Below are 19,030 nucleotides of genomic sequence, written 5' to 3' on the forward strand. Positions count from 1 at the left end.
GTCAAGCATACCTAGACGCCTAACGTAGGGCGTTTCGGCTCTGTAGGTTCTAGTTGAAGGACTCCAGAAGTGATATCGAACTAAGGATAATCTAGTGGATAGTCGACCAGCTCAGTAGGGTTTCAACCGAAGAACCTGAGTGTTGAAGTCGAATCTAAGGTGATCTAGTGGTTAGATGATAAAGCCTGAGCGTCCATGTCGGCTCAAGGTCAATCGATAATATTTGTAAAGCTCTGCAAGGCAAGTACCCCTGACCATTCTTTTATGGTTCAGTACATATGAATAGCTAAATATTTTATTCTCGTAATGGAACAGAAACGTTTTAAGTTACGTATCCCCTGTATTTGAAAATGTTGTTTAAAATTATATTTTGGGGAAAAGTAACTTCTGAAAACACCTATTTCTAAATGTGATTAAAATGAAAAGAGGATTTGAATAGTGTGCTGTGACAGAATTGATTTTGAAAAGAGATAGGTAAAAGTGATTTTGAGAACTGGATAAAACGATCAGATATGGGATACGTTGGGGCCAGAGTAGGCCTATTGAGGTGGCGTAAGAGGCTAATTCGGTTGCACACAATATAAAACCGATTAGTCCAGTAGGTCAGAGACCTAGCTAGTCTCTGAGTTCCAGAACAGGTATATAGGATGGCAGTGGGAGCTGTCCGGTGTTGATAGCCTGATCAACTATCTTCACATATCCGTAAGTATCTGATTTGGCTTTGTGATTCTCGTAACAGAAAAAGTGAGTTTATACAGTGGATTTGGAAATGAAAATGGCATGCTAGAATTAAACTCTGGTATTTGTACACAGCACACTACTACGTTTGTTTTATTGAAAGCATGCTAGTTTTGATATCCAGTTTATACCTGTTTTACATGTTTCCGGCAAGTTATGAATTCTGTTCCTATAACTGCTTTACTTTAAAATATTTTACTTGTTATTCATATAGTGGTACTGCTGAGCAATTGATTGCTCACCCTTGCGGAATATTTTACATATGTATTGCAGATGCCTAGGAGATTCTTGCGCGGTAGTCAGGGCAGAGTTCCAGCTTTTTCGTGTCAGGCTCCTCTGAGGTAGTTGTGCTGGACCAATGATGGTCTGTTGAGTTGATGTGTTAAGTTAGCTGCGTCAGAAAGATTGTTGTAAGTTGGTTTGTATTAGTTGCAACCTAAATCATACTTAAACCTGGAAAATGTCTTGGTAAAGAGGGGTCATAAATATGTATTATTATTGATTTGGATTGAATTTTGATGGTTACTATTGTTATTGATGACGTCAACTCCTGACCCCGGGGTTGAGGCCGTCACACAGACTGTAGTATTTTTCCTAAAACAGTATCAAGTCTAAGGATTCTATCCGGAAGAAGATCAAGAAGATCATGCCTCAGAAGAATTTTGAAGAAGCTTGGAGTTGAATAAATCTGTTTGGAGAAAAATATTATAAGTCAAGATCTCTACAAGTCACAGATTTAATGTTATAGAGAAGTCATTCGAGAACTCCAGAGAGTACCCGACGGATAAGCAATATCTACTCGATGGATGAACATTATCTACTCGATGGATGAACAATATCTACTCGACGGATGAGCTATATATCTACTCGACGGATGAGCTATATATCTACTCGACGGATGAGCAATATCCACCGGGAGTGGAGAAGTCAGGAAAGTTACTCGAGAACTCAAGAAGATATCGACAAGCCAATTTAAAGAACTGAAGATTGGAGATATCGACAAGTCATTCCTTCACTAGAGAACTCTGAGTTTTCGATAAGTCATAGTGAAGATGTGAACTCTAGAGATCTCGACAAGCTGAAGACCTCTACAAGTCAAACCCTATATGGAATGCTAGTGATCTCGATAAGTCTATGTACTTAATGAGATGTCAAGTGTTCTATTAATTCAAACTGGAGATCTCAAAGTACAGTCTCAAAGTACAGAATTGCAGATCAGTTCAATATCCAAGATAAACAATCAACAAACAATCCAACAGCTGGATTGACAAGTCTACAAAAAACAGCTTGAAGAGTGTGCAAAATCAATGGCAAAGATTAACTGACAGAGGAAGATTAAAGTAATCACGGGATGCTAAAGATATGCTAAGCCAGAAATGGAAGATTTACTTTTCTATAAATAGAAATGACAAGTGACAGTTTAGAAAAGCTAATAGCATGTTTATTATCCACTGTGTAAACCAGCAGTTAACTGAGTTATAAAGTTTAACACTGATCCTCTAGTTAGATGTAACAATTTAGATCAAATCTCTTGTATCACTCTCAAGAAGAAGTTGAGCTCTTTAACATCAAAGAGCTTAGAAATTTTGTAGGAAAACAGTCTTAATTTTTAATATAAAAATTAAGTGAGTTTTGAAGATTTGTGTTCCTTATTTTATGCAAGTTTAAATTCTGCATGAACACTTTTATATACAAGATTTAATTTACTTTGTTCAACCATTAACTTTCAAGAAAAGCCTAAAATCAGAAAAACACATTCACCCCTGTGTGTGATTCATTACCTAACACATTATGCATTAATTTAATATTTTAAATCAATAATTAAAATAATAAGATACTATTAAATGATTTAAAATGCCTAAATGAAGTATTGTTGGTGTAAGAATCATTGATCTAATAGGAATATATATATATATATATATATATATATTATTTGTAAAAAATAGTACATTATATTATATAAAACTCAAAAATATATAATAATATCAAATCAAAAAATTAAAATAATACTGTATTATTAAAAATATTCTATAAGTTTGTAACCTTTTTTATTAACGTTTATTATATGTATGAAAACTCAAAATTATGATGATATCACTGAAATAAAAAGTATTTTGTGATAGTTAATTAAAAATTGAATTATATAATGATATTATTACAAATATCTATCTATCTTTTTTCACCCAGTATTTGGAAATATTTTTTCAACTTTAACAATAGCCCCAACAAAATCGGTCCATCATCAAAATTAACAAACCTCAATTACCCAAAAGACTCCATTATATTAATAGATAAACTAAAATCTAATAGATCGGAATTAAAATTGAATAAATTTTAGTATTTTAAAAATATTTAATATATCATTCTTAGATAAAAAAATGTAATTTTATAATTTTTTATTAAAAAATAATTTATGGTGATAATTCAGATTTTAAAAAGAGGTTTTGGAAAAGATATTTTTTTAAAATATTTTATTTTGCAAAAATATGATTTTTTAAGTTTTAATTTGTAAAAATACGATATTTCAATTTTTTTTACAAAAATACAATGTTGCAATGTGACATAACCTCAAAGGCAACCCGATTGCAAACTTAAATGTAAATAAAAAAAATCCTTCATTTTTCTGAAAACGTAAAAAATGTTACATATGTGTTACTTTTGGATGAAAATAGTATTTTTGTAATTATTTTCAAAAAATAATAAATTAAAAATAAATTTTAAATAATATATCTTTGATAATTTCTCTTTTAAAAATCTAACCGGTCAACTATTTTTAAAAATAAATTGGACACTATTTTCAGGACTCTAGTCGTAGCTATAAAGACTTTTTACTACAAAGATGATGCTATAAAACTTTACAAAGATGGTGTCCCAAATATGCTTTGAAAAAATAGATGATGTGCCAAAATATAAATAATTATCACGGGGAGGACAATTTTCTAGTCACCTTAATTTTTCTTTAAAAATAATATAACAAATCAACTCTTATATTTAGGAGTTAAAATTTCATTTATCTTCCAACAATTTTCTTCAACTTCACTCTCTACTCATTCTTTATTACTTTATAATGTACACATGAATAATGTAATGTTTGTTTAATACCTTGAAAGTAGAGAAATTAGTATAAAAATGAGTTGGGAGGGAGCATATCCTCCTCATTATTGAGGAAGCAAACAGGATTTTAGAGCAACTCCAAGAGGCACCCTACATATACTGTTTAATTAAAATTTGAGGAGATTGAAGCAAAAATATCTCAAACACACTACTTGTGCCTCCTCAAATGGTAAGGAGTTTAAAACCACTCCTCAATAGTGAGGAGCATCTTTGCTCTCCTCTCTAGTTTTATATTAATATAAACTTTGATGCTCATCTAGTACACATAAAAGTGAGAATAATATTTTAATTGCATGTAATAAAAAAAATAGATGAAAAAGAGAATAGAGGTAAAAATTGAGGAGTCTTGTTGGAATGAAATCACAAATTTCAATTTTAGATAACTAAGAGTATATATTAATAAATAATTTATAAGGAGCATAGAAATTAACTCTTGGGGTTACTATAAGTGTTTGAAGAGGGATCACAGTTTGTTGGAGGGCACTTCAGTTATAATTTCTTCAAAAATTGACTAAGGAGCCAGTTTGAAAATGTTGTTGGAGTTGCTCTAAAAGTTATATTTTAAAGCATATATAATCTTTACAAAAGCATGTATGATATTACAAGATTTATTGTCCTCACTCCTAACCAATCTCTGCTTAAAAATACAAATCAAGTATACATACTTCCACAATGCTTTCAAATTTTGTGCAGCTGCTAACAGAGTTGGTGTACATTGTTACTGCTGGTCTAAGCCCCTAACGAATTCTCAGGCTTCACAACACTTTCATCAGAATGTTCAGACACAATCTTTTTCCAGAACCAATGCTTCTGCCACATTAGGATCATTTCTTCGATAGGAACTCCTTTAGTCTCCGGAAGGAAAATGTACACAAAAATTGTCATGATTGTCACACAGCCAGCAAAGAATAGGAAAAATCCGAACTTTAGAGCACATAGGAGGGAAAGGAAAGACTGCGCTATGACGAATGTGAAGAAAAGGTTTACTGCCACTGTGATGCTTTGTCCTGCTGAGCGAGTTTCTAATGGAAATATTTCACTTGGCACTGTCCAACCAAGCGGACCCCATGACCATCCGAATGCTGCAACAAACAGGCAGATGACGGTCACTACCACGATTGAGTAGCCTTTTGTGAGCTCTTGGTCATTGCCAAACTTGAGCCCCAAAATTGTTGCAACAATTATCTGTTTCATGTCCAAAAAAATGACAAGAAAAATGTTAACATCCTTGGTCTGTGTCTGTTTATGCGTGGCGTATGAGCTGATGAGCATATGTACACTTTATAGCATATAAAATTTTACCTGGCAGACAATCATTTGGATACCTCCTACTATCAGTAAAGGCCTTCGACCCCATTTGTCCACCAAGGCTATTGATACACCTGTGGAGGAACAAAGAACTGCTCCGGTTAAGGCTGATGAAATGAGAGAAGCATTTCCTTTGAACCCCATACTCTGAAACAGAACTGGTGCGTAAAAGAGAATAGAATTGATTCCTGTGAGGATCTGGAACATTGGCATGAAGATTGCCATGATCAATTGTGGTCTATTTCTCCTCTTTAGGATGTTTCTAAAGGGATGTTTGATTGAGTTTGCTAGTTCACTTGCATCTACCATGTCCTCAAACTCTGCATCCACATTCTTTGTTCCTCTAATTCTTTCAAGAACTTGTCTTCCCTTTTCTCTCCTACCTTGTTCAATTAAGCTGTTTGGCGTCTCTGGAAGTAGTAATCCCCCAACGGTCATTAAGAGAGCTGGTGCTGCAGCCAGTCCAAGTGAGAGTCTCCATCCCCACGGATGAAGTTTAGATGTACCGTAGTTGACCATATTTGCTGTGAATATACCCATTGTAGTTGCTAACTGAAACATCATGTTTAAGCCTCCTCTGAGATGAGTCGGTGCCATTTCTGACAGATAGAGCGGAACAGCCTGCAGATAGCAGAGATAACTGTAATTAATTGGATTCATTACCTCCAAATGTAGTGATTCGCTGTATTTATTCATATCACACTAAGGCCAACAACACATTGACATTCAAATGCTCTTATTACTATTTTGTGCACTTTTAAGCTGGGAATCGCGGAAAACAGCCTCTCCACTCTTTTAGAATAGAAGTAAGGTATGCGTACATGTTATCTTCTCTACAAGAAGGATGCACTGAGTATGTTTGAGTTGGTTTGGTTTTGAGGCGAAAGTAACATATTTACTAAAGATCATGTGTTTTGCAGTCATTTATCGCAAAAAGCATTTAACTTGCTAAGATTTTCCATTTTCAGTTACTGAAAATTATGAACAACGATGGAGAAGGAGAGGATACCTGATTTCCAAACCCAATGCCAACACCCAGCATGATACGGCCCAGAAGAAGCATCCCTAAGTCGACTGCAGATGCATTAAGAGCAGCTCCAATGAGAAAGCTGAGTCCACCAATAATTATACTTATTCGACGTCCATACCTCCTAGTGATTGGGGATGCAATCAAAGTTGCAACCAAACCAGACAGATATAAAGATGAAGTAAATGCTGCAAGCCCTTGATTGTTGTACTTGCAGTAGTTACTTTCATGGGCATGTTGCTTCTTTTTGTATACTGTTTTAAAGAATTTCTCAAGAAATTCATCCATTGATGTAACTCCACCTGTTGAATGATCATCAAGTTGTCTGTTAGACTGATTATTTTTCTGGTTGAGCAGAACCACAACAGAAGTGACACCATTTCTTCCATAAACAAACAGTGATTAAATTCACTTTTAACTTCACAAGTAGAAATTAGAAAAATATTCAAAAATTTAAATATCTATCATTTCAAGATTTGTTTTTTAGAGACAAGTCAACACACTGTAACCTTGCGTAAGATAATGCCAAAAAAATCTATAGATATGATTGATTTGATAAAAAAGTGAGAATGAAAGGGTAGTACCTGAAATACCAATGTCATAGCCGAAAATTGAACCACCAACAGCAGCGACAATGCAAGAAATGATAACATATGCTGTGACTCTCCCTTGGTACTGATCAGCTCTTTCTTTCGCCACTCCTGCCGGACCAAATGACCCTCCTGCCATCCTCTCTCTCTCTCTCTCTCTGACTCTCTCTCTCTCTCTAAATCTCCCTCCCTCTCTCAGATACAAGAAATCTCCCTCCCTCTCTCTAACTCTCTCTCTCTCTCTCAGATACAAGAAATCTCACTCCCTCCCTCTCTCTGACTCTCTTTGTGTCTCTGTCTTAAAGTCTTATATAGGAGTTGAGTTGAGTAGCTCGTGGTTAACTTAGCTCATTATTGGATTTTGTAATTAAAAGTCAGTTGACTTTGGAGTAACAAATTCGCATGAATGAATCTTGCTGCTTCCAAATACCAAAGCTCTTATTGCAATATCAACAAGAATCTCTCATCCCACAAATAATTTCTCAAATTTTTAAGAAACCGAAACAAAGGGCAAGATGCATGCCTGCCCTTCTCATTCTTTTGTCTTCCCCCATATGTACCTTCAAACTCACTGTATACAAAATTATTGCAACATCATTACGTGTGATATATAGTTCTCCTCCAAAACTAAGCACAAAAATATGGATAATACATCCACGTGCATATCAACTATTTTAGATATCAATAACACTCATTTTTCATAAATCAAAATAAAAATCAATTTTTCTCCAACTAGGCACTCACGTTTTAGATATTCCTAACTCTCTGGACTCCGAAAATTAAAATTAAATTTTCTTGAATTAGATATTGACGTAAATGTCTAAATTTGTTGTAATCAATTTTTTTTATTGAAATTAAGTTAGGATAAGGACAAATCTTGGCTAGGAAGGAAACGTTAGAGATGAAAGTAGAGTAAGAAAGAGAATTTCTTCTTAAAGTTTGTTTTCTTTATTTGGGAGTATTTTGGGAGGGGTATTAAATTGTTGGATATCGACATTTCTATCAATTTTTTTTTTGTCTTAGAGTCGGCGGCTGTTTTGTGAAAAATGGTATAGTTTGTGATGTCCACTCTTTTTTTGTATCACAAATTATTGTTTTACGTTTCTCCAGCCACAAGATCATCAACCAATTTGCAAGTCCAACCGTTTGTTTTGTTTATATCTTTTTATGAATACATATAGCTTCGGTCTAATTACTATTTGTTTATTTCTATATTTTTTTGATATGCCGTTTAATTCTATATATTTCGAAAGTTATCAAAAATAATAAAATTTTAATAATATAAAAAATAACTATATCCACTACTTTTTTCTATACATTCACTTTATATATTAAATATTAATTGACCCTATTATGTTACTCAATTTTTATATTTTTTTCTTGATAAATTATACTTTTTATTTTTCTTTATCCCACTATCTTATCAAAAATAATATACTTTTTTAATATATTTTTTGCTTTCCGTGTTCAAATTATCTGTATATAAATGACAGGACGGAGGGGTGAGTATTAGGGGTGTACGCGGTTCGGATCAGATCGGTTTTGGGATAAAAGTCGAACCGAACCGCAAAGGACGGTTTTAGTAAATTGTCATCCGCAATCGCATTTGTGGTTGCGGTTAACCGCGTCAATTGCGGTTGTGAATTTGCGGTTATTGCGAATCAGTTTGCGGTTCAACCACTTATTTTAAAATAATTAATAATTTGCAAAAAAAAAAATTCAGAATATTAATAAATTCAAGTTTAAGTTACGTGATAAATTTACATTCAAAAATAAAATACAAACTAATGTTCCGTGTGGAGTAAGGATATTAAAAACATACAAATATATGGAGGTGAGAGAAAAAAAGATAAAAATAAATTATATATTGATTACATTTTTCATTTATTTTGGTTATATATCTTACAATGATTGTGAATCTTATATATTAAGATTAGTTAATAAATATATATATTTATTAATTTATATGATCTCAACTACATTTTTGGAAATATATTTTATTATAAATATATGTTACGAGTTACAGTTGCGATTTTACGATTTTCAAGAATTAAAAACCGTATTTGAATTGCGAATGAGTGATTTTTAAAATTTAAATCAACAATTAACCCACGTATCCAAAATATACGGTTCGATTGCGAGGGGTTGAGCCGTTCGTCCGATACACGCCGAAGATATTGATATTTTTGCTCAAAAGTAAAAGCACACAGTGTGAAGGCGTCTACAGAATCGTCAAAATGTTGACCGGTTATATACCGGCAATCAATAAGATTTAGTAAACAAATACTACTAAGAGCATATCTCGTTTTAAAAAATAATTAGAGTTGCGTGTTTTACAAACGAGTACATGTTCTGTATCATCCGACGATCTCGAAATAAGCGAGAAAATAGTACCTAAACTAAGTATTTTGATAATAAATTGCTAGATAATCACATGCGTTTGTGCAAGCCTACCTCTAATTGTGGTTGGTTGTTCTAATTTAGGTTGAGTTTGTTAGTGTTGGCATACTCTAATTATAATTTGCCTGATAATTAGTTTCACAATTTTCATAACATACTGTACTATTAGTAGCAAAAGTTCCAAATTAATGAAATTAGCTCAGGGAGGTTATCAATCATTTTCCATAACAGGATGAGTTTGTTGACCATATAATTACAGGCACATTTTACCATCACAATTACTAAAAATTTGGCTAATTCATCTTTTACTGCTCTTACACTTCTATGAACCAAAGAGATTACAAAGTAATATATTATTGTCTAAATTATTAATTTAGATTTCAGAATTTACAGAAGGGAAAAAAGTGAAGCTGATCATACTAAGATGTAGAAACTTATATACAAAGCATTTACTAAGAATTATGACAAGTGGTTGTGCCAAGTGCAACACAAGGAGTGAACATGACTCCAGTGTGCTGCTTGTGTGCTCAAGCTCAACACAGGTTGCTATGACATATGATGCATAAGGCATTCTTTCCTCTATAAATTCGGAAAAAGGAGGGGCGGAAGAATAGTGAATAATCGTATACCTAAGCTAAATTTCTTAAAAAAAAGTGCATTCTGCAAGAGGAGGATCACCTAGCATCGAGTTTCGATACTGAATGCAATGATGTTATCTTGAATCCCAGTTTCACCGAAACATGCTACTGAAGTAGCCCCTGTATGAGAATAAACGTAGATAAATCAATATTAAGCAAATAATGGCAGATCATGTGAGAGAGGAAAGATTTTTACCAAACTCCTGCCTCTTTTTCAGCTTGTTCTCTGCCAGTACAAAAAAGGAAGCTAGTATCTCAAAATAATGAACTAGTAAATGAAGTATAATATTAAGAATACCATTTTCAGTTATACCATTCAGTTAGGTTTTCTAGTACCTTGTTTTTCCTTGAAGTGCATAGTTGATATCATCTCCGTCAGGCCTCTGTGGAAACGATGACAACATGATATACTTCTCCTTCTGAGGTGAATCAGGATCATTTACTCTCTTGAATAATTCATAAGGAGAAGGATATGACATTCTGAAATCACCAAGTGACAGATTACCAAGTTTGCATTAGTAATAACTCTCATCAAGTATAAAACTTAAGAGATCTATAATACTAATATTTTATATGTTTTACAAAAAAATATTAAAATTTTCAATTTTATTTTTTTTAAACAAAATAAATATAACATGATATTACACTTCCATGCTGTTGACCTTCTGCACAATTTTTCAAGTTTAAAAATCAGAAGTATCTGCCAACTAATGTTCATTGTTATATGATAACTGAAAGGCATGTTTGGAACATAGAATACACGATATATGAAACACCAATATGTTAATCTTGAAAGGAATAACTAAAACAATGAAGGAAGAGTCAATCCAACACAAGGACTATGCCAAGAAAACTCTGAGTAATCTCAGAGAGAAATACGGTTTAGCAGGAGTGACGATAATCTCACCTTAGGACACCCACAATGGGATACTGAGTTCCTGCTTCGTAGAGAAGCCGGAAGAGGTAACAATTTTCAAATAATGCAGCATACTCCAACCTCTTATCACGGCCCATTGTCTAGTAGATAAACAAAATCATTACAAGTTGCTCAAAATATATCAACTACTTTTCCATTTATGGCGCATTGACATGTCCTTACTTGCATGATACCACTCGAAGCTGGTAAATCCTAATTAAGAAGAGAAAAAATGCCGGTCAGATTATTTTTTTCATTTCACCAATTTATGCAAGGAAAAGAAGATCATAAATTGGTCGAAATGATGATGACCAATTCCATAATGTCCCATTTTCCTAATTCATTAGTAAACATAGGTCAGCATACATACTCATGGCGCCTCATCAACCTAGTACTATAAAAGGTTTTTTTCTCAAGACGTATAATATTAGAAGATCTGTTAAGCCACTTATAAGTAAAAGGTTTCTGTTCGAGCTCTTGAATCTTGTACATGTGTAGTTCCAGGGGATGTCCTAGGAATCATGTAAATGTTAGGTATAGATACTAACTTTGTACAGGTGAGTTGACAGAAAACTGTAACCTTATGATACTGGTGTATCTTAAAGTGCATTTGAAATCTATATTCCAATAAACAGTAACAGGGTCCAACCTTGAGCTTAGGATTTACAAGAATTACGGGTCGTTTTCCTGCAGCATCAGTCATGGCCTGTAGATCCTGCAATATTCAAACCCTGGTGCTCGTGAACAGTTAGGCATAAAGCTAGAACATTTTAAATTTATAAATATGAAAAGCATTTGCTCTTTTCAGTGCCTGACCCCAATTATACAATTCCCAACAGCATTTTGAGGAGCCACTAAAATAAACAAGTCATCTTCTTCAGCAACTTCTTTTGCTCCTGCAATATATATATCTGATATGAGCACCAATGCTTACCCAAGCATTTATGCGTTCAATTAAGACGCAGCAGGCAGTGAAAAGAAAAAAAGTATTTATGTTTCTACTAAATACCAAAATCTATTATTATCTCTCATGTATATCACTCCATTATGTTCTGTACTTATAACAAATAAACAGGCTATCATATGCATTCAGATATAGACAAACCTAGATAGAACACTGAAAACAAGAAGCAAAAAACGAATGCAATGAATGTTCAAAAAAGTCTAGGATGATTGAAGGATAAGTTACAGAAAGAATGAGAGACCTACAGAATTCCAATATCAATTATACTTTCTAATTTCTCAAGTACCTATAGCACCAATACTGATAAAGGTTCCCATCGCACCATAATCACCCCAATCCATGAACTCCAAGATTTTACGAGTTCCTGCAAGCTGCAATGGCATCCCTGCAAGTGCACCTTCCCCCATAGACCCTTGAACACAAACCTACACAAAGACAAATCAGTTGATAGATCATATATGTACATAGCTTCACCACAAACAATAGCTTAGATAAAAATACTATCTACCTTTACTCGTTTTCCATCATCAGCAAATGATAGGGCTAGAACTCGAACAAGCTCCATTAATGTACCTATCCGATAGACATCCTGTGATTCATAGAATATATATAAATATATAATAGTAAACAAAGCACGGTCAAGAATAAGCGAGTCCCTCACCATTTCAGGGTTGAGCTCCGGGATATTGATCTCCACCTATTAAATTACATAGACAAATCAAGAAATATTTATGCAACATCTGAAAGCATGCTATAAATATAAATGTATATATATAAAGCTCCAGTAAAATAGTTTTTACCCTTCGCAGATTACCCCCCTCCTCGTCGTAAGGTTGTAGCAAAACCCCCCACAGTAAGTTGGTATTTCATAAAAAGTACAAAAAATTATGTTGTATTTGCTTATAAAAGGCAAAGAGAGTTTCTCTTGATTTAACAGACATTTTGTATCCTCGTTCTCTAACGATTTCTTATTAAATGATTAATCAAATAATAAATAGGATATACCCTATATTTAAAAAAATCCCACTTAAAAAGTGATCAAACTTCATGAAGTAATTTTTTTTAAAGGTCCACTCAGAGTATTAAAATTCACTGAAGAATGAAAAGCAAAGAACTTAAAAGATAAAATTGGTAGATGTATCGTCAGAAGAGATAAATTGTGCTCATAAAAAGGGAATTCTACCAATACATTACCTTCAACCGAGTCTTTCCAGCTGTAATAGATCTTTGAGTGGCTTGCAACACATCATCATAGAAATATTCTCTTATTTCTCTAGAATGAGGTATATTATTCAATCTAGTAGGTATTCCTCGCCAATTATTCTGTACAATGTAAAAAAGATGTTACAGAATTTGACTGATTCAGAAATTTTCTTGTTGCTCTTTATTTTCTAATATTTTTGTGTTATACATAAACAGTTTGCAACCAGATACCTTAGAAAGAGATGCTTTCTCTGAATAGCGATCACCTTGAACAGCTGATTTTGCAGAACCCAAACCCAAAACAAAATGAAGTTTGATGAAACATGTAGTTTTGTAACACTGGATAGGTAATTATATCACTTGCATAAAGTGGAGGTCATGTAAGAAGTCAAAGAAGTTGTAGAAGATGGACTGATATGAAAACATGACCTATAAAACTAAACTAGAAACATGAATAATTTTGGTTTATATGATTCTGAGTATCAATATATTTTCCATGTATGCATGGTTGTCTTTGTGTTTGCACTTCTGTACATCCTTACAATATTTAAAAAGTCTAAACTGAAAACATGCACTATATTACCCAAACTTCTTACTCCTTTGTTTTCACATGATAAAATAAAAAAAATATGGTTGAGCATCAAGAACTCACTATGCGGCACAACTTCAGAGTTTTCATCTAACGCTCTATATTTCTCTCCTAAAAATCCCACCGAATTTTCGTGCTGTACCACCCATCCACAAGGGCCATGCTGCAAGTCAAGACATAGATCGGTGCAGGCACTCTTGAACCAATAGCCAGTGAGCATACCGTTAATAGTATATAAGATACTTTTCTATCTTGCTTAAGGTTGTCTATTCAAGTTTATTATGCATTCCAAAATCCTTCCTCGTCATTCATCATACAAAATTCGCTATATACGTTCGTTCCTTGTCATTCCTTGAAAAAAATTGCAATATAAGTTTGTTCCTTTTTGCATGGGTTTTTTCCATTGTTCTAATACAAGTCCTTCACAAATATCATCATCGTGTTCTTCCAACACTTCATCTCATCAATTCTCTTCTTCTGTTCTATCGCATAACCTTCTTTGTACCTCTAATTGTCCTTCAGTCCATTATATTACTATCCGGTTCCAGAACTTCAAATCAAACACCGGCTTAAGTGTTTGGCCTTGTAATTGCAGATTTACAGGATCCACACCCATATCTGTGCAAAATTTGCACCCTTTAATCGCATTCTTGAGTCTTTAGCATATCTTAGACAATCCTATGTCAACTAATACCCTTACTAGTAAAAGTACCTTGATGGTGATGCTATATCACAATGTAAAGTATATAGTATGAAGATAATAGTGTTCAGAATATAGATATAAAATATTGGTTTATTTTCAGATAATCATTGTTAAAGTACAAAAGGGAATAAAAAGAACAGGTCTGGCTCACAGTCACAGACATCATCAGCCAAAAACACTCTTAAAATTATGAAGTTTCTGAAATCATACCACCTCAAGCATTGTACAAATTCCTCATAAGGAATGAAGAATCTAAAACGGAAGTTGCAAAAATACATGATATTTAGAACCTAAAATTACTGACCTAATTTTTCCTGTTTTGGTTTCTCTTTCTGCACCTGGGTCAACAAAGATTCTATTTCTTTAAAAACAATCTCTTTTGATCGGTTGCCATCAAGCTGTACAACAACAAAGTTTCAAATTGGTTATTTTGATAAGAGCCATACAGAAACTAAGATGAATGAGTGTATGAATACCTTTTTCAAAATGCTAAAATAAGTGGATAAGATAGCATCCACATTCTGCTTATAAATTTGCAGACGTGCTCTGGCCTGTCAGAATAAAAGGCTGTGTTAGCTGTCACGACAGGATTTTATAACAGGTCAGCTAAGGTGGCAACATAAAATGCAATTCAAAAAACATAGAACCTAGTTGATTACTTATTTCCGGCTTTTGGCGGTAGTGATCCTGATGGATGGATATTAAGGGCAGAGAGATACTTTGCATTCTTCAGGTTGTCGGAGGAAGAGATGTTAGAAGCTATAGTGGTGGCATTAGAAGGAGATGCACTGAAGTGGTACCAGTGGGAACAAAAGAGACAACCAATTCGACTCTGGGCTGATCTCAAGGAGTTCGTATTCAGGCAGTTTAGGCCATAAAATGGGGGGTCGTTATATGAACAATGGTTGGCGACAGTACAGAAAACTACAGTGCAGGACAGCAGTCAGCAGGAGCATTGAAGGAAGTTTATAGTGGATCGAATTTTTGGGAGTTTATTAATTGGCCATTCCATATATGGAGTGAGGGATGATGTATAAGCAGAAGTACGTTTATTGAGTCCTATGAATTTGGAGCAAGCTACAAAATTAATCGTGAAAGTTGAAGAGAGGCGACATATATTTGGGCTATGGAAGCAAGTTTTGAGGCCAGTTAAAACGGGGGCTCAACATATAGCAAGGGAGGGTTTCATAACCCAAATTCACCATTAGGGATGCCCATAAGTCCCTCTATTGTCTCAAAGAGTTAGGTTCCGGGGTCCAAAAAGTCCCAAGCTTCAGTCTACTCTCCAAAATCAGTGGCATATTCAGGAGGCGCAAGCAAACCATTGGGGAAATTTATAAAACTTACCGAAAAGGAATTCCAAAAGAAGAAAGCAAAAGGGTTGTGTTTCTGATGTGATGACAAGTGAACTATGGGTCACTATTGCTGAAAGAAAAAATTAAGTGTGCTTCTCATGGATGAAGACAACGAGGACGAAGCTGATGGAGGCAGTAGTGATCCCTGTTATCACCAATCGAAGAAATCTCCCTAGAGGTATCACTAAACTCGGTCACTGTTTGTCTTATCCAAAAACAATGGATTTAATGGGTTTGATTGGAGAAGAGGCAGTGATTGTCATGACTGATACCGGAGCTATGCATAACTTCCTATCCTTGGCAGGGGTAGTTTCGGAGTGTCACTCCGGGAACAGGAAGCTATTCGAGATAATGGGGTTTGTAAGGGGCCGTTGATACAGTTGGAAGGTGGAGTTGAAGTGTTTGAGGATTTCTTACCTTTGACATTAGGCAACTGCGACGTCATTTTCGGCATCCAATGGTTGGAAAAGCTCAGTCCGATGAGGAAATGCATTTGAGATTGGAGGTAATTCAGTTACAATCAGGGGAGATCCATCTCTCGTTAGGGCCAAAGTGTCATTATTAAAAGCCATGCTACAGAGTCTTAGAAAAAAGAAAAAGGGGATGGCTATTGGGTGGAATGTTATCAACTAGAGTCTGAAGAGAGTGGTCAAGAAATGCTAGAGGAAAAAATCAGGAAGCTCCCCAAACTAATAGCGACAACTGTACGGAATTTTAAGGCAGTTGAAGTAATAGAACAATTGTTTTGTGTGCTTGAATTGGTATGATTCTATTACTAGGTCATACTTGGTGTTGGTTGTTATCAGCATCATCCTCTAGAATCTATATCACTATGACTTTTAAGAATGCTTCCATCTTAAAATCAAGTGTACCAAGAAATTGAATCTCCAAGGCAAATTATCTCTAAAATGAATATATAAGTAGTAGATCTTTGTAATTTATAATATCTCCAATCTCTTGCCAAGACGAGAGATCCGTATTAACAAGAATTTTGTTATTCCCTACACAGTTAACATCATTGTAGTCACGCTGGATGCAGGAAATATTTTCTAGGAAGGAGAACGATAACAGATTCTCAAATTACAGAAGAGAACTGCACTGTAGTTTTAGAAACATACCTTTTCCTCAGTGTCATCTGGACGGGTTATAAGCCTTGACTTAACTTCTTCATTTTCAGGAGGAAAATTCGTTATATGATAAATCTTCCCTGTTAAAGGATCCAGTCTTCTACCAACACATCTATCTATTAGAATATCATCAGGTACCTGCAAGTGACGATGCTTACCATCTGAGTAAAAGATCAATTACATGAAAGTTCAAATTGATAAAAAATAAAGAAAAACCAACAGAAATTGTTTCCTTTATCTACTGAGTTTTGTATAGCAAAACACTAAATACTGCAAGTATATACACAAGGCTGCATGATTTTCTCTGAAGTATATACCAAACTATAATAGTAGTACCGCTATCATATTGATAAAATCAAATTAACTACCAAATTTCTGGGTACTAAAAATTTATGCATACATCTAATGCAATGTATATGTCAGGTCTAATCTGCATATTTTCAAGACTCTGTGCTTGGGCAAGACTTCTTGGATATCCGTCTAGCAACCATCCTTTCTCTTTTGCATCTTTCTGAGATAATCTTCCGGTAACCATCTACAGGAAAAGCATATATATTTAGTGCTTTTGAAGCTATATGAAAATTCCATCAAATATAAGAGTAATTCATACAGCTGTCACAATTTCATCTGGAACTAAACGGCCAGCATTCATGTATTCTTTTGCTTTTAGTCCAATTTCAGTACCAGCTGACACTTCAAATCGGAGAAGATCTCCTGTTGATATATGAACCAATCCAAACTGAATGGAAAACAATTATCTCTCAGTAAACAATTATCTTCGAATAGGTTCCGTAAACTTATAACATTCTATCAGTTCCTAGCTAGAACTTGAAGACACTTGAAAAAAAATTACAAAAATTTTGCCTCACCTTTTTGACAATCAGTTCACACTGAGTCCCTTTACCTGATGCAGGTGCACCTGATATCATAACTTTCAATGGCACACTTTGCACACACATAACCTTCAATCCTTGCTACACAATAAGTATGCCACTCAATGATCATACAATAAAGTGCAATACATAACAAATAAAAAACTATGATCCCATATCAAAAACCATGATAACATAGTTAAACAACAAACATAGAAAACAAAACACATAATATCAAACACCATAAGTACATGCAAAATGGAGTGATCATAAAAAGCAAGAACCTTGTTTTTAGGACTGATCTTGAACTGGGCATTCCCATAACCATAAGTATAGTTCTTAGAGAGTGAAAGCTTGTTGTAAGAACAAGAAGAAGAAAATGAAAGAGAGGATTTAGAAGAAGGGTTTGTAGAGAAAGTAGAAAGGGGAAGATGGGATGGAGGGGCTCTGTGGTGGCACTGAGTGGTGGTCAAGGCCATGGTTCAGGCCTGCAAAAAGGTGCACAAGGTGGATAGTTAGATATATACACAAGTGGTGACAATCTTATTACAAGAACTCTAGAGATAAATGTGACCACAAACTCCAGCTAGACTTGAGGACATGGGACATTCTCTGAACCCCACCTAGTTCTCGAATCTTGATCACTTTATGTCAGATTATTTTTACTTTTTTATGCATAATTAACAGTCTTATTACTTTTAAAAATATTCGATTTGTAAATTAAAAGTCAAAACAGCTCATTGACCAAGACAAATCATAAAATTAAATCACAAATATTTACTCAGAATATACAGCAGGGGTTTAAGAGTAACACACCCAAAATCTCACACACTCAAATACACACTTAAAACCCTAATTACAAACAAATCAAGATTCAAAATGTCTTCTTTTCAAACCCCAATTGAATCATCTTCATCAATCAACCAATCTCAAGCCATACAATCCACTCAATCCCCTATTCAAGAACCAATAAAAACTACAAGCCCAGATCAAGAAACCCAACAAAACCCAAAAATTGAGTCCAATTTAGAAGCCCAAGAAAATCAAGAACAAGAAGAAGAAGAAGAAGAAGAAGAGGAGGGTGAATGTGGGTTTTGCTTGTTTATGAAAGGGGGTGGTTGTAAAGATAGTTTTGTATCTTGGGAACAATGTATTGAAGATGCTGAGAAAAATCAAGAAGATATTGTGGAAAAGTGTTTTGAGATTACTGCTGCTTTGAAGAAGTGTATGGAGGCTCATTCTGATTACTATGAGCCTGTTTTACGTGCCGAGAAGGCGGCGGAGGGTGAAGCTGTTGAACAATTGGAGAAAGAGAAGGAGAAGGTGGAGGGAAAAAAAGTGGAAGGAGATGAAAAAGCTTGAAGCTTTATGAGGTTTGGTGACTAAATTCTTGCTAAGCAATTTGTATGGCATTGTAAAGTTACATATTTTATTGTTATTCGTAATGATTGGAATTATGATCTTATATTGAAAAAACATGATAACA

At 34.4% G+C, this 19,030-nt stretch overlaps 2 protein-coding genes across 4 annotated transcripts; both read right to left on the minus strand.

Annotated features, from left to right (window-relative positions):
* Positions 1-4,376: 4,376 nt before the first annotated feature.
* LOC141706931 (sugar transport protein 7-like) lies at positions 4,377-7,456 on the minus strand. Its single transcript, XM_074509826.1, has 4 exons — positions 6,772-7,456; positions 6,170-6,489; positions 5,155-5,781; positions 4,377-5,037 (listed from the first exon to the last, which is right to left on the minus strand). Exons 1-4 carry the CDS (start codon positions 6,914-6,916, stop codon positions 4,582-4,584), a joined length of 1,548 nt encoding a protein of 515 aa, XP_074365927.1. The 5' UTR covers positions 6,917-7,456; the 3' UTR covers positions 4,377-4,581.
* Positions 7,457-9,515: 2,059 nt separating this feature from the next.
* Positions 9,516-18,159, minus strand: LOC141706932 (adenylate kinase 5, chloroplastic). Of its 3 annotated transcripts, XM_074509827.1 has the most exons (19): positions 17,829-18,151; positions 17,542-17,646; positions 17,283-17,411; positions 17,073-17,207; positions 16,664-16,810; positions 14,667-14,741; positions 14,495-14,588; positions 13,130-13,173; positions 12,890-13,018; positions 12,357-12,392; positions 12,204-12,284; positions 11,982-12,120; positions 11,548-11,627; positions 11,381-11,446; positions 10,915-10,944; positions 10,723-10,832; positions 10,152-10,295; positions 10,012-10,041; positions 9,516-9,935 (listed from the first exon to the last, which is right to left on the minus strand). In XM_074509827.1, exons 1-19 carry the CDS (start codon positions 18,021-18,023, stop codon positions 9,908-9,910), a joined length of 1,797 nt encoding a protein of 598 aa, XP_074365928.1. In that variant the 5' UTR covers positions 18,024-18,151; the 3' UTR covers positions 9,516-9,907. The 3 variants fall into 3 exon arrangements, 2 of the variants coding, with proteins under 2 accessions (XP_074365928.1, XP_074365929.1); XM_074509828.1 differs by lacking the exon at positions 9,516-9,935 and having other exon boundaries at positions 10,008-10,041; positions 17,829-18,154; XR_012568933.1 differs by lacking the exons at positions 9,516-9,935; positions 10,012-10,041; positions 10,152-10,295 and having other exon boundaries at positions 10,725-10,832; positions 11,381-11,462; positions 17,829-18,159.
* Positions 18,160-19,030: the final 871 nt, after the last annotated feature.

Source organism: Apium graveolens, chromosome 2 (genome assembly GCF_009905375.1).
Source record: "Apium graveolens cultivar Ventura chromosome 2, ASM990537v1, whole genome shotgun sequence".
Lineage (NCBI taxonomy): Eukaryota > Viridiplantae > Streptophyta > Magnoliopsida > Apiales > Apiaceae > Apium > Apium graveolens.

Coding starts and splice junctions, on each gene's coding strand:
- LOC141706931 (XM_074509826.1), bottom strand. CDS start 6,916: ATGGCAGGAGGGTCATTTGGTCCGGCAGGAGTGGCGAAAGAAAGAGCT. Junction 6,490..6,771: donor CTATGACATTGGTATTTCAG/GTACTACCCTTT, acceptor ATCATTCAACAG/GTGGAGTTACATCAATGGAT. Junction 5,038..5,154: donor TCCAAATGATTGTCTGCCAG/GTAAAATTTTAT, acceptor GACATGAAACAG/ATAATTGTTGCAACAATTTT.
- LOC141706932 (XM_074509827.1), bottom strand. CDS start 18,023: ATGGCCTTGACCACCACTCAGTGCCACCACAGAGCCCCTCCATCCCAT. Junction 12,393..12,889: donor CTGGAAAGACTCGGTTGAAG/GTAATGTATTGG, acceptor GTAATTTAATAG/GTGGAGATCAATATCCCGGA. Junction 10,296..10,722: donor CCCATTGTGGGTGTCCTAAG/GTGAGATTATCG, acceptor TGGTGATTTCAG/AATGTCATATCCTTCTCCTT.